Source organism: Phyllostomus hastatus, unplaced genomic scaffold, assembly GCF_019186645.2.
Source record: "Phyllostomus hastatus isolate PE091 unplaced genomic scaffold, TTU_PhHast_1.1 phas_scaffold_193, whole genome shotgun sequence".
NCBI classification, from domain to species: Eukaryota; Metazoa; Chordata; class Mammalia; order Chiroptera; family Phyllostomidae; genus Phyllostomus; species Phyllostomus hastatus.
This window is the reverse complement of record NW_025334015.1, coordinates 10,253,224-10,274,800: the sequence shown is the minus strand read 5'-3', so window position 1 is coordinate 10,274,800 and position 21,577 is coordinate 10,253,224. Positions and strand designations below refer to the sequence as shown.

The following is a 21,577-nucleotide window of genomic DNA, read 5'->3' as shown; positions in this document are numbered from 1 at the left end:
TTGTGGGGAGGACTGCCAGGCAGTGTGACAGCTAGATGGACGTGCAGTTGGCGCATTTATGGAACAGTGAGACCAGTGGGCCCAGGGTGACAGGGCAGGGGACCGTGGTGTGTTGGACTCCCGTGCCCCTCTGCGAGCCTGCCTCCATTTCCCGGCACTGGGGCAAGATGCTCCTTCGTTGACTTCCAGAAGCCTCTCTCCAGTCTGTGGTCAGGAGGGTCTGGGGCAGGGCCAACCTCTTGCCGCCACCGTGGGACGCCCAAAAGTGACCCCTCGCCAAGCGTGACATCTACCAGCCCTACACTGCCCCTTGATTTTTTTCTTTTGTCCAAAAAACCCTGTTTGTTATTCCTTGACCTTGTCTCAGGGGTTCGAGCAGTTCCCCCAGAACACGCTGCGGTCATCAGTACCTACCGTAAGTGGAAGAATCTGGTGGAGAGTTCGGTGCGTGGCGGGCGTGAGCGCCACCCTCTGCCGCCCAGGGCTGCACTCCTTCCCTGCACGCAGAAGGCTGCACTGAACGCACGGCCTGCCCTTCGGTGGGCGGGGCCTCCGCCCTTGACGTTCTATCCCAGGAGCGTTGGGTTCAGGTGGGTAGCTCACGGATAGGGGAGCCCCCTTGCTGAGTGGCCACACAGGGACTGTTGCCCAGGAGAGTCGCCTGGCCATGCAGCAGGCTTTCCTTGAGCAGGAAATACACTGTGTGTGTGTGTGTGTGTGTGTGTGCGCTGTGTGTGTACACAGAGCACAGTGTGTGTGTATGTGTGTGCACGCACGTGCTAAGGTACTGATACTTTGATGTCACTACAGAATAAACCTAGCCCCTTCTGATTGGGAGGAGTTGAATAGTGTCCTCCCTACTCCCGTTCCAGGGGTTCGGGATCCCTGAAGATCCACTTCAGGCAGCAACAGAGCAGGGTGGAAAAAACTGAGCCAGAGTTTGGGCCTGAATCCCATTTACTCTCAGAGGTATGAACTCAAACCCATAAGTTAAATTTTCTGGGCCTCAGTTTCTTTATCTGTAAAGTGGCAATAAAAATAATAATGCTACTTTCATAGTTGTAAGGAAGACTGCCTTCACGCTAATGTATGTCAAACATTTTGAATAGCCTGGGCTCTGGTAACTGGCCGATCAATTAATACTGTTAGTACTGCTAGTTACTATCAACCCAATCACTACACTCTCTTCTCCAGATAAGCGTTTTTGCTTTAACAGATCTGGTATCGGGAAAAATGTGCATGTGTTTACAAATATTGGAAGGGCCCCTATGAGTTACTGTGTTACCATTCAAAGATGGGGAGGCAAAGTCATCTCTCCTTAGGACTGCTCGTGAAATGCCACGCCCCTCCCCCCTCCCCCCACCGCTAGTCTTCAGCAGCAACGCCTGCGAATCCAGGAACCCAAGAGCGGTGGGGCTGATCCAGGAGGGCGGACTGCAGGAGGCCACTTCATTAGCAGAGACAGCACATCTCACAGAGGTTCCTGAGCGCATTGCGCTGAGCTGCAAAGTCATCCAGTTCAATGGGATGAAAGGGCAACAACACGCCTCCAATACCAAATGCAGGCGTGGTTCGGGAGCCAGTCAGTGCTATCTACACAAAGGTTTCCACTGAAAAACTGCAAACTATTGTTAGAAAGCAAGGGCTTCCCGGAGACCATGCCAGGCTCTGCATTTCCCTGGGAAGTTTCATTTTAACCATTAAATCACACCCGGTATCTCTGCCTGCCAAGGCTCTCTTCCTGCAAAATATGTCAACTATGTGAAACTTCTTTTTCAGACAGTTTGACCCAACTGGTTACATTCTTAACGATATAACTGAATAGGCATAATATAACCCTTTTTCTTCAATTGCTGTGCAGTTTTGCACCATTTCAAAGTAAAAGTCCCGGACAATGTTTATTGGGCTTGCTCTCCTGCTAAGCCCTTTAGAAATGGGTATTATCTAATGTAGTACTCCAGGCAACGCTAAGCAGCTGGTACTGTTATTCCAATTTTACAGATGAAAAAGCCATGGCTTAGTATGAGTTTTGGAAATAGTGTCAGAAGCATTTACTCTTTCAGGAAGGGCTTTAAAATTAGTAAGTAGCAGGTCAAATTCAACTACCCAACATCAAAGCCCTCTTTAAAAAAAAAAGGTTTTATTCATTTATTTTTAAAGAGGGGAAGGGAGAAAAACATCAATGTGTGGTTGTCTCTCGTGCGCCCCCTACTGGGGAACTGGCTCACAATCCAGGCATGTGCCCTGACTGGGAATCCAATCCCAGACCCTTTGGTTCTCAGGCCGGCACTCAGTCCACTGAGCCACATCAGCCAAGTAAAGCCTTCTTTTATCAGAGCACAAACTCTGGCCCAGCATGCTTAGGTATGGACTTCGGCTCCAGCACAGTGGCCCAGACTTGACCCTCTGGGCAGCATGGCCTTACCGACGGGTTATGAGAACCACTCAGATGAGTTCACCGGTGGGACATGCTCGCAACACTGACTGGCACCAGAGCACAGCGAGCAGTTGTCAGCAGTTATTGGGAGCTGGTAAAAGCACTACTGTACTGTCGTCTGCAATTGATAATACTTAAAACTAAAGTTGAATACGCTAATTATGTGCTTGTGGTTCTTGTAAAGATTCCAGTGAAAAAGGAACGCACGTCACTTGGTTTTAGAAGCTACTTCTGTTTTCCATGGATACAGTATTTTAAATATTGGGTTGGCCAGGAAGTCCATTTTGATTTTTTTGTTTTTTGTTTTTTTTTTTTCATAAAAGACACGTTTTTCATTTTCACCAATAACTTTATTGATTTGGACTATGTTGGCTATCTCTTGCTATTGGCTTCTAGAGGCCGGGCTGCTGCTAAACATCTTCCAATGCCAAAGACAGCCCCACAGCAAAGAATTATTTGCCCAAAACGTCAATAGTACCAAGAAACCTCACAAACCATTTTTGACGCATTCGATCAGTCACAGCGCCTTCTCCATACACTGCACAAATCTTTTTTTTGCATTTCAGCTATTTTTACCTTTCTTGAAATAATAAAGCATAATACACCAGAAAATGTTGCACATCTCTTTCCATCTTCAATATTAAAGTGGTTATACAATTCACCAATTTTTATTTTTTAAATGTAATTTGACAGCTGTCACAATATAATCTGACAAAATTGCTTCAAATGAAGTTAAAGACAATTAAGCACTACTAGAGCCATTGTACCAAAAAAAAAAAAAACTGAATGAACTTTTTGGCCAACCCAATAGTTGACTGCCTGAATAGTAAATATGCATCAACTACACTTCCTAAGTAGCCTAAACATCTCATACCCGAAAGACTTAACGATGTAAGTATATAATTGGAGTCAATAGTATAGATAGTATATTTTTTTACATTTTAAGGAATGATGAATTGTTTTCTTTCATTGTTCATCTGCACAGTTAGTCCTAATTTCCATCATTGTTTTAAATAACTGAATCCGATGGACTTATTATTTAAACACTGGGGGACAGAGAAATTAATAAATTTCTGTTCTAGTATCGCTGCCATGATGTGTAGCCAAGGTACAAATGAGGAAAAATGGTTCAGTGAAGTGAACTAGAGATGGTTTCCCTTTGAGAGAAGCCTATGAAGTATGTGGTCTTGGTCAGTGTTTCTCGACTATGCGAATCACACACGGTGGCTGCTGAAACTCTGGATTACGGAGTCCAGTCCCAGAGCTACTGACTCAGACTGTCCCGTGGCTGCTCAGGCATCTCATGTTTATCTGGCTCTCCAGGGGCTTTATGTGGACTCTAAGTGTGAGAACTACTTGCCCGCTTTAAAACATGAACCAATGGCTGAAAAATCTCAGGCTGGTATTCAAATTGTCTTCAGAGCACTAATTGAATGGTGCAATGACTGATGAAGCTGTACGCGCGCATGACACTCTTCTTTCTTCCCACTAGAGTTGTGCGGATGCTCAATGTGGAAACTTTGCAGTCACTAACATGGAAAAGGCCACCGTGTCTCATTATACAGCTAGCTTCCTCAAAAAGTGTCAATTGCAGGGTGAGCTCATAGTCTTTGCTTCATTCCCCCTCCTAAACATCTTATTCAGTAATCCTTTGCCTTGTGAAACCTGGCCACCCGGCACTGCCAGGAGAAGCTGTGTATAAGGAAAGAGATGACAGGAAGTCCGAATCTTCAGGAGTCCCAGTTCAGAGCTTCTTTTGCTCACCATTTTGATGAGCTTATTTTTAATGTGTATTTAGAGGAAGAAGGGTTACGGGTAGTTCATGGACAATAGCAAGAAGCAACAGAAAAAGGAGGAAATTTTAGGAAATTTTAAAAAGTAATGCAAGAACATAAAAGGATGGTGGTGGCAGAGGATGTGGCATAGGAGCGACATCCCCTGAGCTCCGTGTGTCCCCAAGGGTATCGCTGGTACAGCAGTCTGTAGGCATAAATGAACTTCCAGGTGTAGTGACAGCAAAGCCTATGGTTTGAAATATATTCTGGAAACATTTTAACACATTGTTTGCGGGTAGTTTTTATCACGTGCTCTACTACCAGTCAGTGTAAAACGTATAAATACGTTTCCCGCATACAATGTGTTAATTAGAACACTTAAAACTGAACCTCACAGTTTCCTTTAGGAGGTACACTCTCCACTGCGTGACCAACACGACCAACTGAAGTCCTTCCTGTTTCAGGTGGTCGCCCAAAGTTTTATTATAATGGGGGATCAGCACCACTTTAAAATGTGACTTTTTGCATGGAACCCTTTTTACAGAGGGTTAAAATCAACCACCACCAATGTAGGGCACCAATTACTCCATGACACACCTTTTAAGAGGTATGTACTATATGCTCCTCAGTATGAGAGCATTTGGTGATGAAAGAGTTGGCATGGAAATGAGGCTCCCAGAAAATTAAGTAGAGGACAATGGAAATGTCACACACGTCTTTCCTTTGATCTCATCTGAGCGGTTTCCATGGGAACACTTGTTTAGGTCTGGGCCTGTTTATTGGAAGCAGACGCTGCACCGTCGTTCCCGGTCTGGAGCGTGCCATGAGGTACGGAGGAGATGGCTGGCTCTCCAACCTCATGGGCACTAACCAGGCAACTTTCCCTATTTCTGGAAAAAGGGAAACACTCTAATAGTTCAGAATGAAGACAGGTGTGTGATTGATAACTTCCCGTAAGAACACTAGGATGTCAATAGCTTAACAATGAAGGTTTTTTTTCCCCTCCAACAAATCCTGGTTGATATTGTGGTGTTTCTCCTTGAAAACTTGGCACAGGAATTTGCTCCTGATGCCCTCAGGCAGCTGGGTCACTTGCAGCCCTTGTCTGGCTGACATCCGGGTCTGCACCTTATCTGGGCACTTGTCTGCAGGAAATACTTGACCTGGGGTTGCCACAAACCAGCTCTCAGCCACAGGTGACCAAGTGTAAGGGCTGGTTTTCCCTGGTCACTCCACTCTGATAAGTGGACACGAATTCCAAAGATGCACTGTGGGAACCCTCAGAAATACAGCTGTTATTCAAGATCCCCGTCTGGAGAACCCAGAGCTGGGAGAAGCCAGCTCTTGCCCAGGGACCATGAGCTCTGGGCAGGCAGCAGCAGCAGCAGCAGGGCCTGCGTGGCCTAGGGCAGCCCAAGGGTGGCAGGTCTGTGTGGTGACTTCCCAGCGAGATCAGGAGGTCCCTGTCGTTCTAAGACACCATGTGGCCTGCGGACACTTTGGCCAGACGGCGTCTCTACCAAAAAGATATAAACGGGAGATATTAAAGCCCTCTGTCAGATCACACACTGTTTGGAATAATAATCTGTGCCTTTGGTCTGATTATCCCCAGTCAGGTACCCAGTCTACTTTGTTATGATCCATGTTAGGTTAAAAAGGAAACACACACAGAGGAGGCTGCTTTAACCTGAAATGATTTTGATATTTGAATTGCTTTCAGTGGGACATTTGCTTTAAATCACAGAATTCTCCATCCGGATTATCAGAGTACAAAATCCCTTCTCCCCACCCCCCACCCCCAACCAAAACAAAGAAACAAACAAAACCCCAAACCCACAACTCAGTTTCAAATAAGTTTTAAAGAAATGAGACTCTAAATATTTACATATGGATCAAGAAATAAATCACAAAACTATTTACAAAAATACACAGGCGTATATGCAAACAATTTACACGAGTTCACAAAAAATATTAAAACATAAAAAAACACTATAAATTAAAATTTAAAACTCAGAAGTGTGGTTTAAGACATCCTAGGATGCTTCTCTCATGCAGGCCATGGCTGAAAAATCAGGTTTTTGCTACCTTAGAATCTTGACAGTAAAACAACCATGTAAAAATTTCACACTCATCAGAAAGGAAAGAGAGCCCGTGTGCAGACATGCTCCCGTACGGTCCGAACAGGCCATCGTGACACTCCTGCCACGCACAGTCCTGGCGACCACATGCCTCCGACCATTTGGAAGTAACCTTCTGACATACTCCTGCTTTCACTGGTGTGCCCTCACACACACTGCTCAGAAATCACGGTGCCAGGACACTGGACAGGCTGTGGCAGGGCCGGGAACAGACACAGGAGCTTCACCAGTTCCTTCGCTGACTGAAGGGGCACATTTCACAGCTACACTGTCTGCATCTACTGCTGCTTTGAAAGTGTTAGCCCGCTCCCTGCCTCCACTCACACCAATGGTCCCTTTTCGGCACAGAATCAGTCCTGGAATTTTTCAACCTGACCTAATGTTTAAAAACGCTTTATCACTACGAAATGTGCAGGCCCATCCTTGGAGCCATCCAGGGAGTGCGCTGGAAAAGGAAACCAAATACACTGAGCAAAAAGTTCCGACAAAATGCAGTCACAAGAAATGGCACCTCTGGGGCTGTTAGCAAAGTCTCTGGCCAGACATCCGGGAATATTTATGTCAATCACACCGCACTGTGGCATCAGAATTTTGCCAAAGAAAAAAGTCTGGAGACATGAATATGAAAATACCAGTAGGATTATGGGTTTAATGCATAAGGCAGCTCCATTTCCTGGACCATAGTGCTCCATGGCAGAATTTGAAAGCAATCATCTTTAAGAACTCTACTTGTGAACTATACTGAGGTAACCTGGCTCACAGTGATTTGCCATCCAAGTTCTACCTACAATATTAGGAAGGGAAAGATACAGGCAAAGTCCTTCAAATAACAACCCCCCACGTTAAGGCTGTATCTACACACGTGGAGTGAAACAACTCTAGATTTTACCTAAAGTTTGTGTTTCACACTCAGACCAATAAATTTGGTTCATTATTCTGTAATCAAAATATTTACCTGATATTCTAGGCCCATAGGACATTGATAAAATAACTGCTTTGAGGAATGAACCTTAGTATTTACGGAACAGACTTCGGTTTCAGGAGTAAATGTGTGTGACGACAAATCCACAGATATTAAGGTTAGACAGGACTTCTTCAGCCACATCCTTCTGGACCCTCACATCCTTCTAAGTTCCTTTTCTTTTTCATGGGAGAAGGAAAAAATACTGCTTAGGAGAACGGTGTGAAATGTTTCACTAGGATTACAAGGTCCCGATACTGAGGGAAAAAACCCTGTTACTAAAGCCACCTGTATGTCCTTGTCATATCAGCCCCTCTTTCAAACGGCGGTGCTGCTGGTGGGAACTCACAGGGGCTGTGTGACCCCCCCAAGCAGCAATGGGCTGCCCTACTTGATAGAAGGATGCTTAAGGTAACCGGGTAAAACCAGTGCCGTGTATCCGCCAAAGCCCGGACTCCGGCACACAGCAGCACCCAGTGGGAGCAGCCACTCGCGCTGTGACCATGCACCCGCCAAATCTGCACCTGTAACGCAGAGGCCTACATCTCCACAGTGTTTTGGGACTTCTACCGTGATCTTTATTGAATCCCTCGAATCAATTCTGGGGGAACAAAAGAAAACTTTATAGAGACTATCTTCACATATAAATGCGTCTTAAAACTTTATTTCTTTTTCTAAATATAAATCCTTAAAATGCAGTCACATTTTTTTTAAATTAAAAAAACTGGCATGACTCCTACTCTTTATACAAATTCACAGCAATAACAGCAGCATAAATTTAGCCTCTTAAAAGATTTCTTCCTTTGCTCTAAATAAAAGTTAATTCCAAGTTTAAAAAGCCAGAGCAGCGACCACCCGGTAAATGGAATGAGATTCCCCTAACATCATCTACAAACCGAGCACTGGGAACATGTGAATGTATAAAAATCAAGTATTATTAAAAGTCATGGAATGAAATGACCACCTGAACTCGTTTTGTAAATGCAGGACTGCCATGCTAGGTAGTCTGGCACACGCGTTCTGGGGTGAGCTGAGAAATGGAATCACGCTGGGCTAGAAGTGTCTAGGCCAACTCTCATCAGGAATGCAACTTTTGAAGGGAAGTTCTGGGTCCTGAGCATGCTTACCATGTCTGCAGTTATCAGAACAAGACCTGAAATGCTGGTGTACATGGCAGTCACAGTCGACTGTGATCGCAGAGGTCGTGAGCAAACAGCGTGCTCATTCCTCAGGACAGAAGCGGTAACTGCCCAGAATTCCAACAGGTACAAGAGGGCTGTGTACTAACAGTTATTGCAGTTTTACTAATAGGTAGTACGTAGCTACTTTAAGAATACCCAGGAATACCCAGGAGTCTGGTTTAGAAACCGAAATTAACATGTAGATTCGTAATCGTGAAAAACTATGTATTCATCTAGTCAAACCATGCTGGGTTTTTTAATGAAAAAAGTTGCTTTAGGGAAACAAATGGTGTGAAATGTTTTAGTAGGATTATAATTTACCAATTATTAAGAGAAAAAAATAACTGGAGGCAGGCAACCCATCGACAGCATTGCTCTAGTTTTCTGGTGCGAACAGTGTGTGCCGACTTCGCCTGCAAAGAGTCTTTCATTCCCACTCTCTCCCCTACAGCGGCCTGAGCTTGTCCACTGGACAGACAGGAACAGCTACAAAAATAAGAACGTGAAGAATATGGCTCAGCCTGGGTCTAAGCGGTTTGACATTTTATGATGACTCTTTATTAAATACTTAGTCTCAATGCCTTATTTTTTAACTATAATTTGCTAACTGTTCAATAGATTTATCTGAAGGACCAGGGAGAAGTCTTTCTCTGTTCTAATTTAACACAAAAGACAGGGGAATGGCGTGAGAAAAACCGAGTGTCGGTGTGGGCGAGCGACGAGGCTACTGGAAAAGTCAAAAGGAATGCAAAGGAAAACGCAAATGCCTCCCAGGAAGTGGACACAAACTGCTAGGAACTGTACAGCAAATAGTGAGAATGACAAAGTCAAATTCAAATGCAGGTAAAGGCAGTCCTCAGGCTCTTACAAATTAGTTCTATATGGCAAGTCTGCTGTGACACTTTTTTTTTTTTTACTGTTCTCAACACAGTGCTTTACCCTCATTCAGATCTCTTTTAATGACAAAAATGAGCCTACAGATGAAGAGGTGGTAATGAAACAGCAGGGGAAAAAAGATAGTGATTTATTTTTCTTACTATTTTTTTTAATGTGGTCAGGGGACTTGTAGCTTTTTTTCTTTTAATCTTTTTGGTTACTGAAAAAAATAGAACAGTCCACTGTCCAGCAGAGGCTGCTTCAACTCTATTGCTCTCAGGGCTCATTCTGCATGGACCTGCGTTTCAGGGTGCTGCAAGGCCAGCTCTGTGGGCAGGAAGGCCCCCTGCCCCAAAGCTGTGGCGTAGGTCCTGTTCTGTGGGAGGGGAAAGCCAGAGGGCACGTAGGGCCCCACGGCTCCTCCTCCAAAGCCTCCTCGCTGGGGCTGAGGTGGAGAGTGGTAGCCCTCCAGGTTGTCGTACTGCGACATGGCAGTCATGCCACTCTGGCGCTTGCCGTGTGCTTGGTACTGGAAGAGCACCCCGGGGTCCCTCTCCATGTTCTGGGTGTGGTGCAGCTTCAGGCTATGACTCCTCTCCGGTTTAGGGGGCGGGACTGTGGACTGGCCGAGGTGCTCCTCCTCGTTGTAGCAGTCTCTGGAGTGTTTGTCTGGGCCAGGGGGCTGCCTCGCCCGAGGCCTCTCCAGCTCTTTGGAGAGCCTTACCTCTTTGTGGTTCAGTCTTAGAGACTCCTGCCCTGCTGTAATGTACTTCCCTCCAGAGTTATGGAAGCTGACGGGCTCAGAAGCGTCTGGAATCCCTTTGGACCCATAATCTACCTGGCCAGCCCCCTGGGGGTAGGGCGGCCCGTTTTTGGACTCACACAGTTGCCTATGGCTTGCTTCCTGATGCGCCCTGTGCTCGGGGAGACTGCAGCCCAGGTCGTGGAGCTTCCTGTTCCTGAGACTGCTCTGCTTCTGCGGGAGGGACGGTCTCTCCGCCTGCCCGTTGCCATGTCCTCCGTGGTGATGGGCTCTGTCGAACTCTGCCTCCGGGTGCTTCCTATAGAAGCGGTCACCTCCCTCAGGACTGAGGGCCTTGGCTGGCTGCCGCCCCTCCTTCCCCTCGGCCACCGAGAGAAGTCCAGTTTTCCCAGGATCGGATTTACTGCGCAAGTGGATGACGTAGATCCCGCCCATGTCATCCTGCAGAGCGGGGGCCATGTTGTCGTACTGGGACATGACGGGCCCTTTCACCTTCTGCCGAGCCCGGCTCTCTCTCCGGATGGACTGCATGCGGTACTTTTCCATGTCCTCAAAATCCCAGGAGGTGTAAGTGTGCTTTATGTCAGTGCCTGGAGGCATGCTGACCACGTTATGGTCGTTACCGGAGAAATAGCCGGTCACGGTGGCCCGGGGACGCGGAGGCAAGCCAGCGTAGCTGTACACGTTCTTTCCCTGCAGCCGAGGGTTGTAGAAAGCAAACTCGCGGCCGGGCAGGCGGTGCAGGGGCCTCAGCTGCACCGTGCCGTAGGCGTCCACGTCACACAGCGCTCCCTCAGGACTGTAATAGGAGCTGGAAGAACTGGAGTAGGGGCTGTACCGGTAGTGGACCCGACCGTTCTCAAAGTAAGGCTGGAGCTGAGTTACGTGGTAATCTGAGCGGGCCTGGGAGGACTGATATGGCTTATACTGGTACAGGGGTCTGGAGCAGTAGGCTGGTTCGTCGTCTGGGGGCACTTCTGTCCGAGAGATGGGAACCGAGCGAATCATGGTGGATGGGGCGGCGTGGAGAGACTGCACCCTCCGGATGGTAGGGTACGGGGGAATATCTTCAGGGTAACAACCACTCCTGACAGACGAGCTCAACGAAGACACATACTCGACCCGGCTGCATGGCTTGGAGTGGTGTCCAGACGCACTTCTCCCTGGGGCCACGTATGTGTTATAACGAGGGCCCATGGAAGCTGGTGGCTCAGATCTGGACCCATACACTTGGTGTGGCTCCACTTTATTGTGATGTGGAGGCACACTCTGGGGACGGTACTGGCAGTTTGGAGTCATACTGAAATGCACACAGTTTTCTGGACCGAAGGGTTCAGTGGTGGCATCAGGCCTTACAAAGCTGGAGTAAGGAGTTTTCTGAGAAGCATGCTTAGGCTGTGGGACAGGAATTGGCAAAGGCAAAATATCCTCCACAGAGGCTGAAGAAGCAGAGACAAAGGGATGGTAACCAGAACTGCCGGTCGCATCTGCACTGTTGGAGTGAATGGCAGCAGCAACTTTACTCTCCATCGTCCTGGTGGGAGGCACCGGGGCAGTGAAGCCACAGGGGGCGTGCACAGGGACAGACTCTGTGCGCAGGTGCAGGGGTGGGGCCCTGGAGCCTTCCCACACCTTTTCAGGAAGGCCTGGCTGGAGAGTGGGAGCAGAGACGGGACATGGAGCAGCAGTGCTGCCATCGCCGACAAGGACAGGAGCAGGGTCGTCCACGGCTCTGGGTTCTGGTGGCCTCTCTGGAACTGGAACTGCTCCTTGAACCTATTGAAAAATTGTAATACTATAAGCTTGTTTTCTGTGCTCCCCTCTGTGGACTCAAACACTATGACATTTGTAACTCACAAGTTGAGGCTATTGGGGTAGCAGCTTCAAATTCCCCACATGGTCACATTGCATAGGACAGTAGGCCCACCTGTCCCCACAGCCGGAAACGGCCTGCATGGCTACAGGGTGTAGTAGCCATCACCGTCTTGAGGACGGTTCTAATTTACGGTGGGTTTTACATGTGCGATGAGGTTGCCCATGGCATTATCTAAATGTGCAGACCAAACCAGAGGCTTCCCCAAATAACCGTCAGGCTGAAAAGCATATGTACAATCTATCTGCCCGGCTCAGGCTCAACGCCAGGCCCATTCTGCTTGACAAAAAGCATGGGTTCTCCCTGGAGGGAGTTTCAAAGTGACTCCCAGCTGCAACGTGAGCAGTTTTAAGCCCCCAAGTCTAGAGAAGGGCAACACAAGTGACTTAAGGCAGCATTCAACTCCGTCAGTCACTGTCTGTCCCCTGCCATCTACTCCACCCTGGTGTGCAACAGCAGCGGCCGAACACAATCTTCACGGCAGCACTGCGAAGGCACCATCCTTGAGAAGCAGCTGCTAGAAGCAGCTGCTAGCAGTGTCCTCCGCTAAAGACAGACACTGAAGTACTTTTAGTTCAAGGTGACCAAAAAAACTTGGTGCACTTTGTTAAAACATGAGAAAATCAGGAAGCAACATTAGCCCTCTGCATACAACACTTCTCATCAAAACAGGTGCTTGATGGCAGACTCTTCTGGTTTGTGTTGAGAAAATAACAAAAAGTCCTATAACCTCATACTTCCAACAAGTGCGCAAGGCAGAGAGTCTTGCACATGTCTTGAGAATAACACACTTGGATGAGACAGATGTGAGTAACTGGCAGGCATGACTTGCCCAAAGTCACAATGAGTCAGCGATGGGGCTGGAGAAAAACCCCCTGCAAGCCCAACACCGAAAGCCCAGCCTGACTCATTTGATTATTGCCTCTTTGTATCACTATGAAGAAACCACCCAGATGCTTTAGGAAGGTAGCAGGTAGCAGATCTAGTTAAACCATAGTCATTGCATAACTGCTTCTTTCTTAGAGAAAACCAGCACCAGGGAAAAACCTCCCCTGGGAAATGTTTCAGGAAAACCTGCCAGAGGGCTTTATCTGACTCAAAGATAACGCACAATGAGGGGAAAGGGACAGGGACATACCTTTGAAAAAAGTACATTTGATCTCACTGGCTTTCTCCCCTCCTTACCTTGTGCGAATTATTTGGTCCTATGCTGGTGGCTGCTGGTACCTGCCCCACAGCTGATAACTGCTCTGCTGCTCTTTGGGAAGGAGGTGGGGGGAGGGGACGGCTGGTTCTATGAGGACGCTGAAGGGTGGCAGCAGCAAAGTCCACAGCAGTGGGCTGTTCAGCCACATCCCAGTGGACTTCCCTGGTGCTGACGTCAGCTGTTGCTGGAGCCACTGTCATGTAAGCCAGGGTGGCCGTGCTGGTATTCTCTTCAGGGGACCCAGAGGGAGCGTAGATTTTGTCCCTTGGCAAATTAGAAGGTGTGGAAGATTTGTCTGCAAGTTGTGAGGGGTGATGGGGCTTATCCACACTTGCACCAAGATAAGAAGGAGGCTGATCTCCACTGTAGAAATGAACTTGAGGTTGGTCCTGATCTGCAAAGGAGACAGTCGGCACAGTGGTCTTCCCAGCCTGGCCTTCAGGGAAAATGATGTGATCGTCGCACTTAGACTCTGTTAAGGGAACTGCCGTGATTCTGGCCTTTTCTGGGTCCCCAGGTACATAGGGGCAATGGGGCTGGAAGTCTGCCTGGTGGAACTGCTCCCCAGGCTCCATCGCACTGGGATGGGTGCGATCCCTGACAGCTGCTGTGTCTGGTACGAGCTGGTCACAGGTCCCAGGTGCACTGTTCTGGAGGACGAACTGCTCTGCAGGCCTGTCGGTCGGGAAGTAGGCTTTATCGAGAAGAACGTGAGAGTGGGAACCCGGCAGTCTGTCTTCAGCTGCAGCTACCGCTAGGTCTCCGTAGTTCGTGGGAGCAGCCTGGGAAGCCCCTGGTCTCTTCGAGGGCTGGGTGGAGGCTTGCTGTGCAGACTCCGCTAATGCCAGCGCCAACAGGCGGGCGACATTTTTCGGAGGTGGCGGCGGCGGGATAAGAGAGACTGAACTGACAGGAATGGACTCCTGAGGGGGGTCATGGGGAACTGCTCCTGGTGGGAAATTAGGAAAAAAATGAGAGTGAAAAGGTAGCTTGTATTATCCTATACACGGAAAGCCAACACGCCCTGTTTGACCGCTAAAAATATAGATGCCTTCCGTATTTCAAAGCGGCAATCTGCGTTCTTCTATCCCACATGCAAGGCTGGAGAAAACACATCTGGTTCAGAAGGAAAACTGAAACAAAAAGGGTTTAAGGGTTGCAATCTCCTCTTGAATTGCTATGGAGATGGGGGTAAAAAAGGCGGGTCCCTCATCAGGCTCAGGAAAGATTGCTTAGGAAACACGTTTCAAGTGCTTGCGATGGTTTAGGATAGTTTTTACATCTGATGTGTAGGCTGGCTGGTGAACATGTTAGGCTAACATACAGGTGTTTTATTACAAGAGAATATAGAATCAAGAGCTACAAAGTTGTGCAAAAAAAAAAAAATCCATGGATTCTGATTGTCCAAAGAGACAAGGGGACTTTGTGGAGCTTGGAAGCAGGACCACTGGCCCTTCGGATTTTTGTTTGACTTTAACTTAAGGCTTTGAGCCTTCGGCACCACCCAGACACACACTCTTTGATTAGAGGGTAGGTGTCGGGCCAGTTCCTCTCTTACAAGGCACAGACGGCGCACAGAACTGCAGGTCCCTCTTAGCCTAAAGAAAGAATGGAGGCAAGCGAACGGTACCTGTCTGAGCCTGTCCACAAGGCACAGCCTTACTCTGACCGCTGGGGGTGGGCTGCTCCTCCTCTCCCGGCGATTCTGCTTCGGCAGCAGCCACCTGCTCTGGGAGCTGGACTTCAGACTCGCGCCCTTCTTGGGCCTCTCTCTCGCTTGTCTTCGTCTCTCCTACCTGGGCTGGGGGTTTATTTGTCGCAGCACCTGCATCCACACTTGTGCTCCAGGTTGGAGAGGACACAGTAGGGGCTGTGGTAGTGGAGGCCGCACCAATTGCTTCCGACACCCGAGTAGGGAGAGTCACTGAGATCGGCTCGGAGATGTTCATAGAAGGGGATTTGCTTAATTTCCGTCCAATATTTGGAGAGAAGGCATAGACAACCTTTTCGGTGAATGAGGATGGCTTCGACGATTTCTCTTCGCTTGGGCTCAAGTCCAGGGTGAAGAACGGGCTTAGTTTCTCCTGAAGAGGAGACACAGGCTCAGAACTTGCAGTGCTTCCTGGGGTCTGAGACTGACTGCCACCTGCTTCCATATCCTTTCTGTTTGTACTCGCTTTCTCCTTGGAGTACCCTATGCAGTCCAAGAAGGAAGCGCCGCTCTCCAGACATTCGGATTCAGCCTTCGGCGGACTGCACTGGAATGACATCGGGTCAAAATCCAGGCTGGCCACACCAATGTCCGGTGGGCTCAAGTCAACGTCCTCGGCTGAATGCGGAGACACCAGGGCTGGGATATGAAGCAGCCCCACGTCCTCCTCACTTTCATTGTCGTGGGGCAGGTTATCATAGGAATTGCAGCGGTTCCCCAGCATCTCTCCATTAAAGGAGGCACTCAGTGCATCGCTGCTGGACCTGGGTCTTCTGGGTCGGAACAGCTTGGAATCACCTGGCAAAAGGGATAACAATATCTGAGGACAAATGTCCCAGGAGCACAATGTCACAAGTCTCCTACTTAGTACATGTGGGACAAGACAATGCTACCTCTCATTTTCTTTTGGGTAATCACCTCTTGGGGCACACAAATGAAACACCCAAATGTAATGCTAAATAGCACACACCTCTGATACAACCGGCGCGAGTGGCTGTGGTTTCGGCAGGAAACAGGACTCAGAGCTCTTGGGTGCTATCACTAGTCCCTCACTGACTCTTGCTGTGACTAGGCAAGTTTTTAATTTCTTTTTCTCTTATTCTATCATGGACCTCACATATGCCTTGTGAGGTAGAATGAATCACTCTAAAAGAGCATGCTCGATATACAGCAGCAAGAGTGTTTTGTTTGGTTTTGGTGAGGAAAAGTCCTCCCGACACCCAAATTTCAAAATAAATAAATAAATAAATAAATAAATAAACTTCTCAATGAAAATATCTCTACAGTCTCATAAAGAATTAACAAATATTGTAAGGGATTTCTTTCAGATACTTAAACAAGAAAAATTTCATTTTTTCAAGAATAGTTAAGTTTCTCAGGCAGCATCAGTCCTCAAAAGTGCTAGAGGACTTATCAAATCATACAATTTTATGACATCACTAAACATCCACCTGGCAGAAGTCCTCTCTCTCAGCATTTGATTACAACTATTGGAACTGCCACAGTAAAAATGTACTACAAAGGCAGAAACTGTCTTAACATGAAACATCCACTAATGCATTGCCCATGTGTAAAATTAACCCCTACTCAAATATGGTTTCCTGTTCACTGCTGCCCAGCCCACTACATTGTTTTGTGAAGCGTTCCTGTAACTAAAGTGAAACGGAAACTCTTGGAACACCTGTAGGAGGTTAGGTGCCCAACTAAAGTGACTTGAGAGATGTCTCGATCACAGACACGGTCACAGCCAATGAGGAGGTGGCAGTTAGAACAGTTAACAACTGAGGACCAGAAAGCTGACCAGGATGATGCCACTGAGGACACTTCAAAAGAACACGATTCGAACATCAACAGACTGAAAAAAGCCCTCAGGAAGTCAGTGTAGCTCTCGGTTATTTTTGTAAAAGGGGCCTTCTTTACAACCCTGCTGCATGAGCCAGAAATGAAGTAAAGGATGTCCTACTTGCTATTACACGGTTTTGTCAAAAAACTTTTATTTCCTTCCCAGTCAGTACTGAAGTAGTTGTTCGTTCATTCTAAAAATTAGTACAAAGTTGCAACAATAACCTGACTTTACTAGATAGAAGCTAAAATTTATTCTCGTACTTTCAGTTTTGTTTTTCAAGTTACAATCAAACTTTTCTGCATTATTTAGCATAAAATTCTGGTCCCCATTTCAAGCAGATTCACCTCTCCTGGTACCAACTGTGCCCAGACCATGAAGACAGCCAGTAATCGAGCTGGTCTATGAAATTTAACGTTAGTTAGCCATCCTTAAGATGGAAGACTACGAGTCAGAATATCCAAACTGCGTAACTTCATGCTTTGCAACACTGTACTCTCATTGTGAAATGTAAAGAAATACTAATAATACAACTTTTCACTAGGCATTAATAACTATAAATGGTTAACTTGAACTGTTTTACCTCTTTTTATGCAAATTGAATAGCAATTGGGTCAAAAACAAACAAATAAAAGGCTGGTACCATACTTAAACATCAATGGACAATACAAAACAGATACCAGTATTCTTAAGAAATGATGGTCTATAGCCTATTTATTAAGCATATATTTATAAAACACACTCATTTTGTTTTTTATGAAATATAGAATAAAATGATTCATGCGTTTGATCTTACCATCGCCTGCATGCAGAGAAGTAAGAGACTCTTCACTTTTAGCAGAACGGAGGGTTCCTTCTGCCCTGCCACCTTGAGAATCAAAACCAAACAGTGTGAGGCTTTACTCATTGTTACATACGCAGTGAAAGGGGGCAGTGTTTTTCTCTACGTGCACTGAAACTTCCAACAGTGATTAGTCGTACACTGACAGTCACATTCAATTTAGTACCCTATCATATAATGTATTGTTCTCAAATGGCTGCCTTGATGAAAAATCTTTTTTCTAAAGGATTATAAACTTGAGGGAAAAAATGAATTTCAAAACGTCTTCCTTTTACATTTCTTGAAGACCAGTATGACACCACACTGCATTTAGGGCAGGCCCAGTAAATCCAATGACTGGGGTGGTATCCCTTTAAGAAGACTAGACACACAGAGACGAACGAGGCAGGGACCAGAGTGATGCTACCACAAGCCAAGGGATGTGGAGCGACACCAGTAGCTGGAAGGGGCAAGGATTTGGTCCTGGATTCCTCAGTGGGACCACGGCCCTGCCGATACCTTGATTTCAGACTTTCAGGCTTCCAGTACTTTAAGGAAATAATTTTTTGTTGTTTTAAGCCACCCAGTCTGTGGCAACTTGTTACAGCAGCCCTAGGACATTATACAGGTACTACACGCCTGTAGAATCTGATTTGTTAAACATCCTCATCCTACTTCATTCACCTCTTGGCACACTCAGTACTGCCGACACTTTCTTTCCAGGCTCCCCCTCCATCACTTCGGGGAACCATATTTGTCCCTTTTGTTCTCTGCCTGACTTTCTCGCCAGTACTCCTCACTCTCCTTCAGGACGACGCTGCCTTTTCCAGTCCCGTAAACACTGCTTTTCTCCAGGATTCGGCCCCAAACCCACTTCTCTCACTCAGCAGGGTCTCCATGGGCCATAACACCTATCTCTAGGATTTTCACCCTCAGCGGTTGCTGATGACTTTCCAGTCTGTGTGTCTAGTTGTATTAAACACCTTTACTGAATTCCAGACCCACACCACCAATCCTCTCCTGGGCCTGTCAAACTCACTATGTCCAAAATAAACACAGTGTTTTTCTTCCCTCCCTTATCATTTCTATCAAAACCTGAAAATTATCTTTGTTCCTCCTTTTTTCTCACCCTTCACAATCACTCGGTCACCCAGCACCGTGGAACCTGCTTCCTGAGTGTCTCTCATATCTGTTTCCCACTGCCACTGCCACTGTGAGTTCCAGACACTCGTTTCCTGCTTACAGGATGGTGACGGTCCCCTAACTTACTGTCCAGTCTCCAGTCTTAATTCCCTTCCCACAGATTCCTGACACTGCCGCTGAAGTCATCTTTCTTAAATCCAAACTTGCTAATGTCACACAATGAGGCCATTCAATAACGCCCCAAGAAATGTGGGACAAAACCAAACTCTTCGGCAGGCACACGGTGACCCGAACCTCTTCTTGTACCTTACTACGCAGCCAAGTTCTTTCGAGTTCCCCGTGCACACACAGGCACACACTTCACTCCCATTCCCTGAACGGGAATAAAGGCCCACCTTTATTCTTCAACACCAAGTCGAAGCTGCTGTTTTCTGACTGCCAGCTCCTCCCCCCATGTGCTTCGGTAATTCCTACCATAACTATCTTACACAAACCTTTATTTCGATAGCTATGCATGAAACTTACTTTCTGACACATATGACTTCCCAGGTAAGACTCTGAAGGTGGGGCAGTGTCTGAACTTTCTGTTTGTGAAGGCTGCTCTCAGTGTACCCAGCACGTGCTCAGCACGTGACTGCAAACTGAGTGCGTGCAGGACTAGATGACCTGAGCATGTTTCTAACATGGCCTGAGAGCAAAGCACCACGGTATCTCCTAGGTTAGAAGCTGTATCAGTAGAACATGGGTTTTAGGCTATTTTTAAAAGAGTAGTCTTTCCAACAACAGTAATAGATCTATTTGACCCTAAAAGAGATTTGTACCAGTTCTCTTGTAAAAAGACAGTTTCTTTTGGTAAAAAAATTATACACTTGAAAAGTATGTTGAAACATGGTTTTGTCATTTTTTGATATCTGTAAAAACAGATTAATAAATTTAAATACCACAGCAGTTATTTTTAATTACCAACAATAAACTATGTTACAAATATGTTGCAATTTTTAACCACTCACAAAATACATAATCTATATAGTGTCCCTAAGAAATTAGATATTTTACATATTTACATATAATTTATATATCTGGGGATAGAGTTGGTAAAAGAAGACAATTCACATGTAGCAACACAGCTCTGGAATAGCCTACGGAAGCACATCACAACAACACACTGAGCCCACGTCCAGAGTAAGAAAGAGCCACCATAACAGGGTCAAACGTGTGGACCGTCCAGCTAACTGCTCTCCCAGCGGTTGCACAGGGACGGCGGGAGGGCACTGACCTTTCAGGGCCATGGCTTTCATCTCAGAAGGCTCACTCTCGTTACGCTGCAACTTCCGCTTAGAAACAGACGATGATTTCCCCAGGTTGAAAAAGGAACGCCAGCTGCCCACAGGAGATTTTTTCATTTTATTTTGAGGCCTCCTCCTATGAGAAAGAAAATAATCTGTGCTAAGGTATCCAAGGGGCTGTCTTTACTTCCAGAAAACAAACAAATGTTGAAAGAACCCAACAGCCAGGAGAGGCACACCCACCGCCCACACAGCACCCTCTGCACAGACCAGGTAAACTGTGCAGCTACAGCTAAACTGTACATCTACAGCTAAACCAAACAGCTATAGCTAAACTGCACAGCTACAGCTAAACCAAATGGCTGCAGCTAAACTGTACAGCTACAGCTAAACTGCACAGCTACAGCTAAACTGTACAGCTACAGCTAAACTGTATAGCTACAGCTAAACCGAACAGCTACAGCATAGGATGGAGATTTAACTATGGATTTTCGTGTTAGTAATTAGTTTCACAAAGGTAATTTGTATACAAATTGTCATATTTAGATCTAACCTCACAATCTAGGAAATAAGTAAGAGTAAGACATATGTGGGAATAGGAAATATTAAAATTCCAAAAACAAAGTTAAAGAAATGGATTTTAGTTGTGAGTAAAGCAAAGTAAGCCAAACATGAAGAAAAGGATTAAGGACAGTAACTAACATATATCGAAGGCCAGGCACTGTGCTAGCTGCTTGTGTAATATATCCCTTAAACTCTATATAACAAGATGAGGAAGGTACCATCATTCTCTTTTTAAGAAAATGACAACACTAAAAAATTCAGTTACCTTCCCCAATGTTATAAAACTAGTGAAGGATGGAGTCGGGGCTGGAAGCCAGGTCTCTCTCTATCACAGTATCTACTCTCTTGATTACTACTCTATACGGTGATTTTTGAGAAAATTATGAAGCCAAAACATAAATTCAAGACACTGAAGACAAACCCAGGATGACAAAGTAAGAGTATGTTCTAGCTTTCTGCTGTCAGGGCATTTTCAGTCATGGGAAGTGAAAGGCTGTTATAGAAGTATACTTAAAAAATAGCAAGAATAAATTTTCAAGTTTTATTACTGCTACGCAATCCAGGAAATTGAAATCCCAGCCTTCATGTGTAACAGCCAAAGGAGTGATGGAGATAACCAAAATTAATATACATACATTAGTCTCCCTACTATATTTTAGTAAAGAAATAAAATAAAACCCATGTTGTTATCATTTTCTTACAGAAACAGAGAATTCAGAGCTGGGAGGGGCACCGGGACAGCAAATCGCAGTGGTTCTCAGCCTTCGACGCACCCCAGGGCATCACTGGACCCCGTGACCCCAGCCCCGAGTTTCTGATTCCGCAGGTCTAGGGTGGGGTCAGAGAGTGAGCATTTCTGGTAACCTTCAGGTGCTGCCGCTGCTGCTGCCTGGGACTCCGCACTGCGAGAAGCACCGGTCTATTCTGAACTTAACGTGGAACCAATGTCAAGTCATTATCCCTTTATTCCTCTCTGAACACGCTATTCCAACAGAGCTC

The 21,577-nt window shown here is 46.4% G+C and overlaps 1 protein-coding gene across 7 annotated transcripts in view; it reads right to left on the bottom strand.

Annotated features, from left to right (window-relative positions):
* Positions 1-5,890: 5,890 nt before the first annotated feature.
* Positions 5,891-21,577, bottom strand: part of ARHGAP32 (Rho GTPase activating protein 32) — a 264,019-nt gene continuing 248,332 nt past the window's right edge. For all 7 annotated transcript variants that reach the window (XM_045860146.1, XM_045860147.1, XM_045860144.1 and 4 more), the window contains 5 exons: positions 20,005-20,150; positions 17,562-17,633; positions 14,842-15,720; positions 13,190-14,160; positions 5,891-11,907 (listed from right to left, as the gene is read on the bottom strand). In XM_045860146.1, coding sequence (XP_045716102.1) covers positions 9,652-11,907; positions 13,190-14,160; positions 14,842-15,720; positions 17,562-17,633; positions 20,005-20,150 — 4,324 coding nt within the window. In that variant the 3' untranslated portion in view covers positions 5,891-9,651. The remainder of the gene's footprint in view (positions 11,908-13,189; positions 14,161-14,841; positions 15,721-17,561; positions 17,634-20,004; positions 20,151-21,577) is intronic.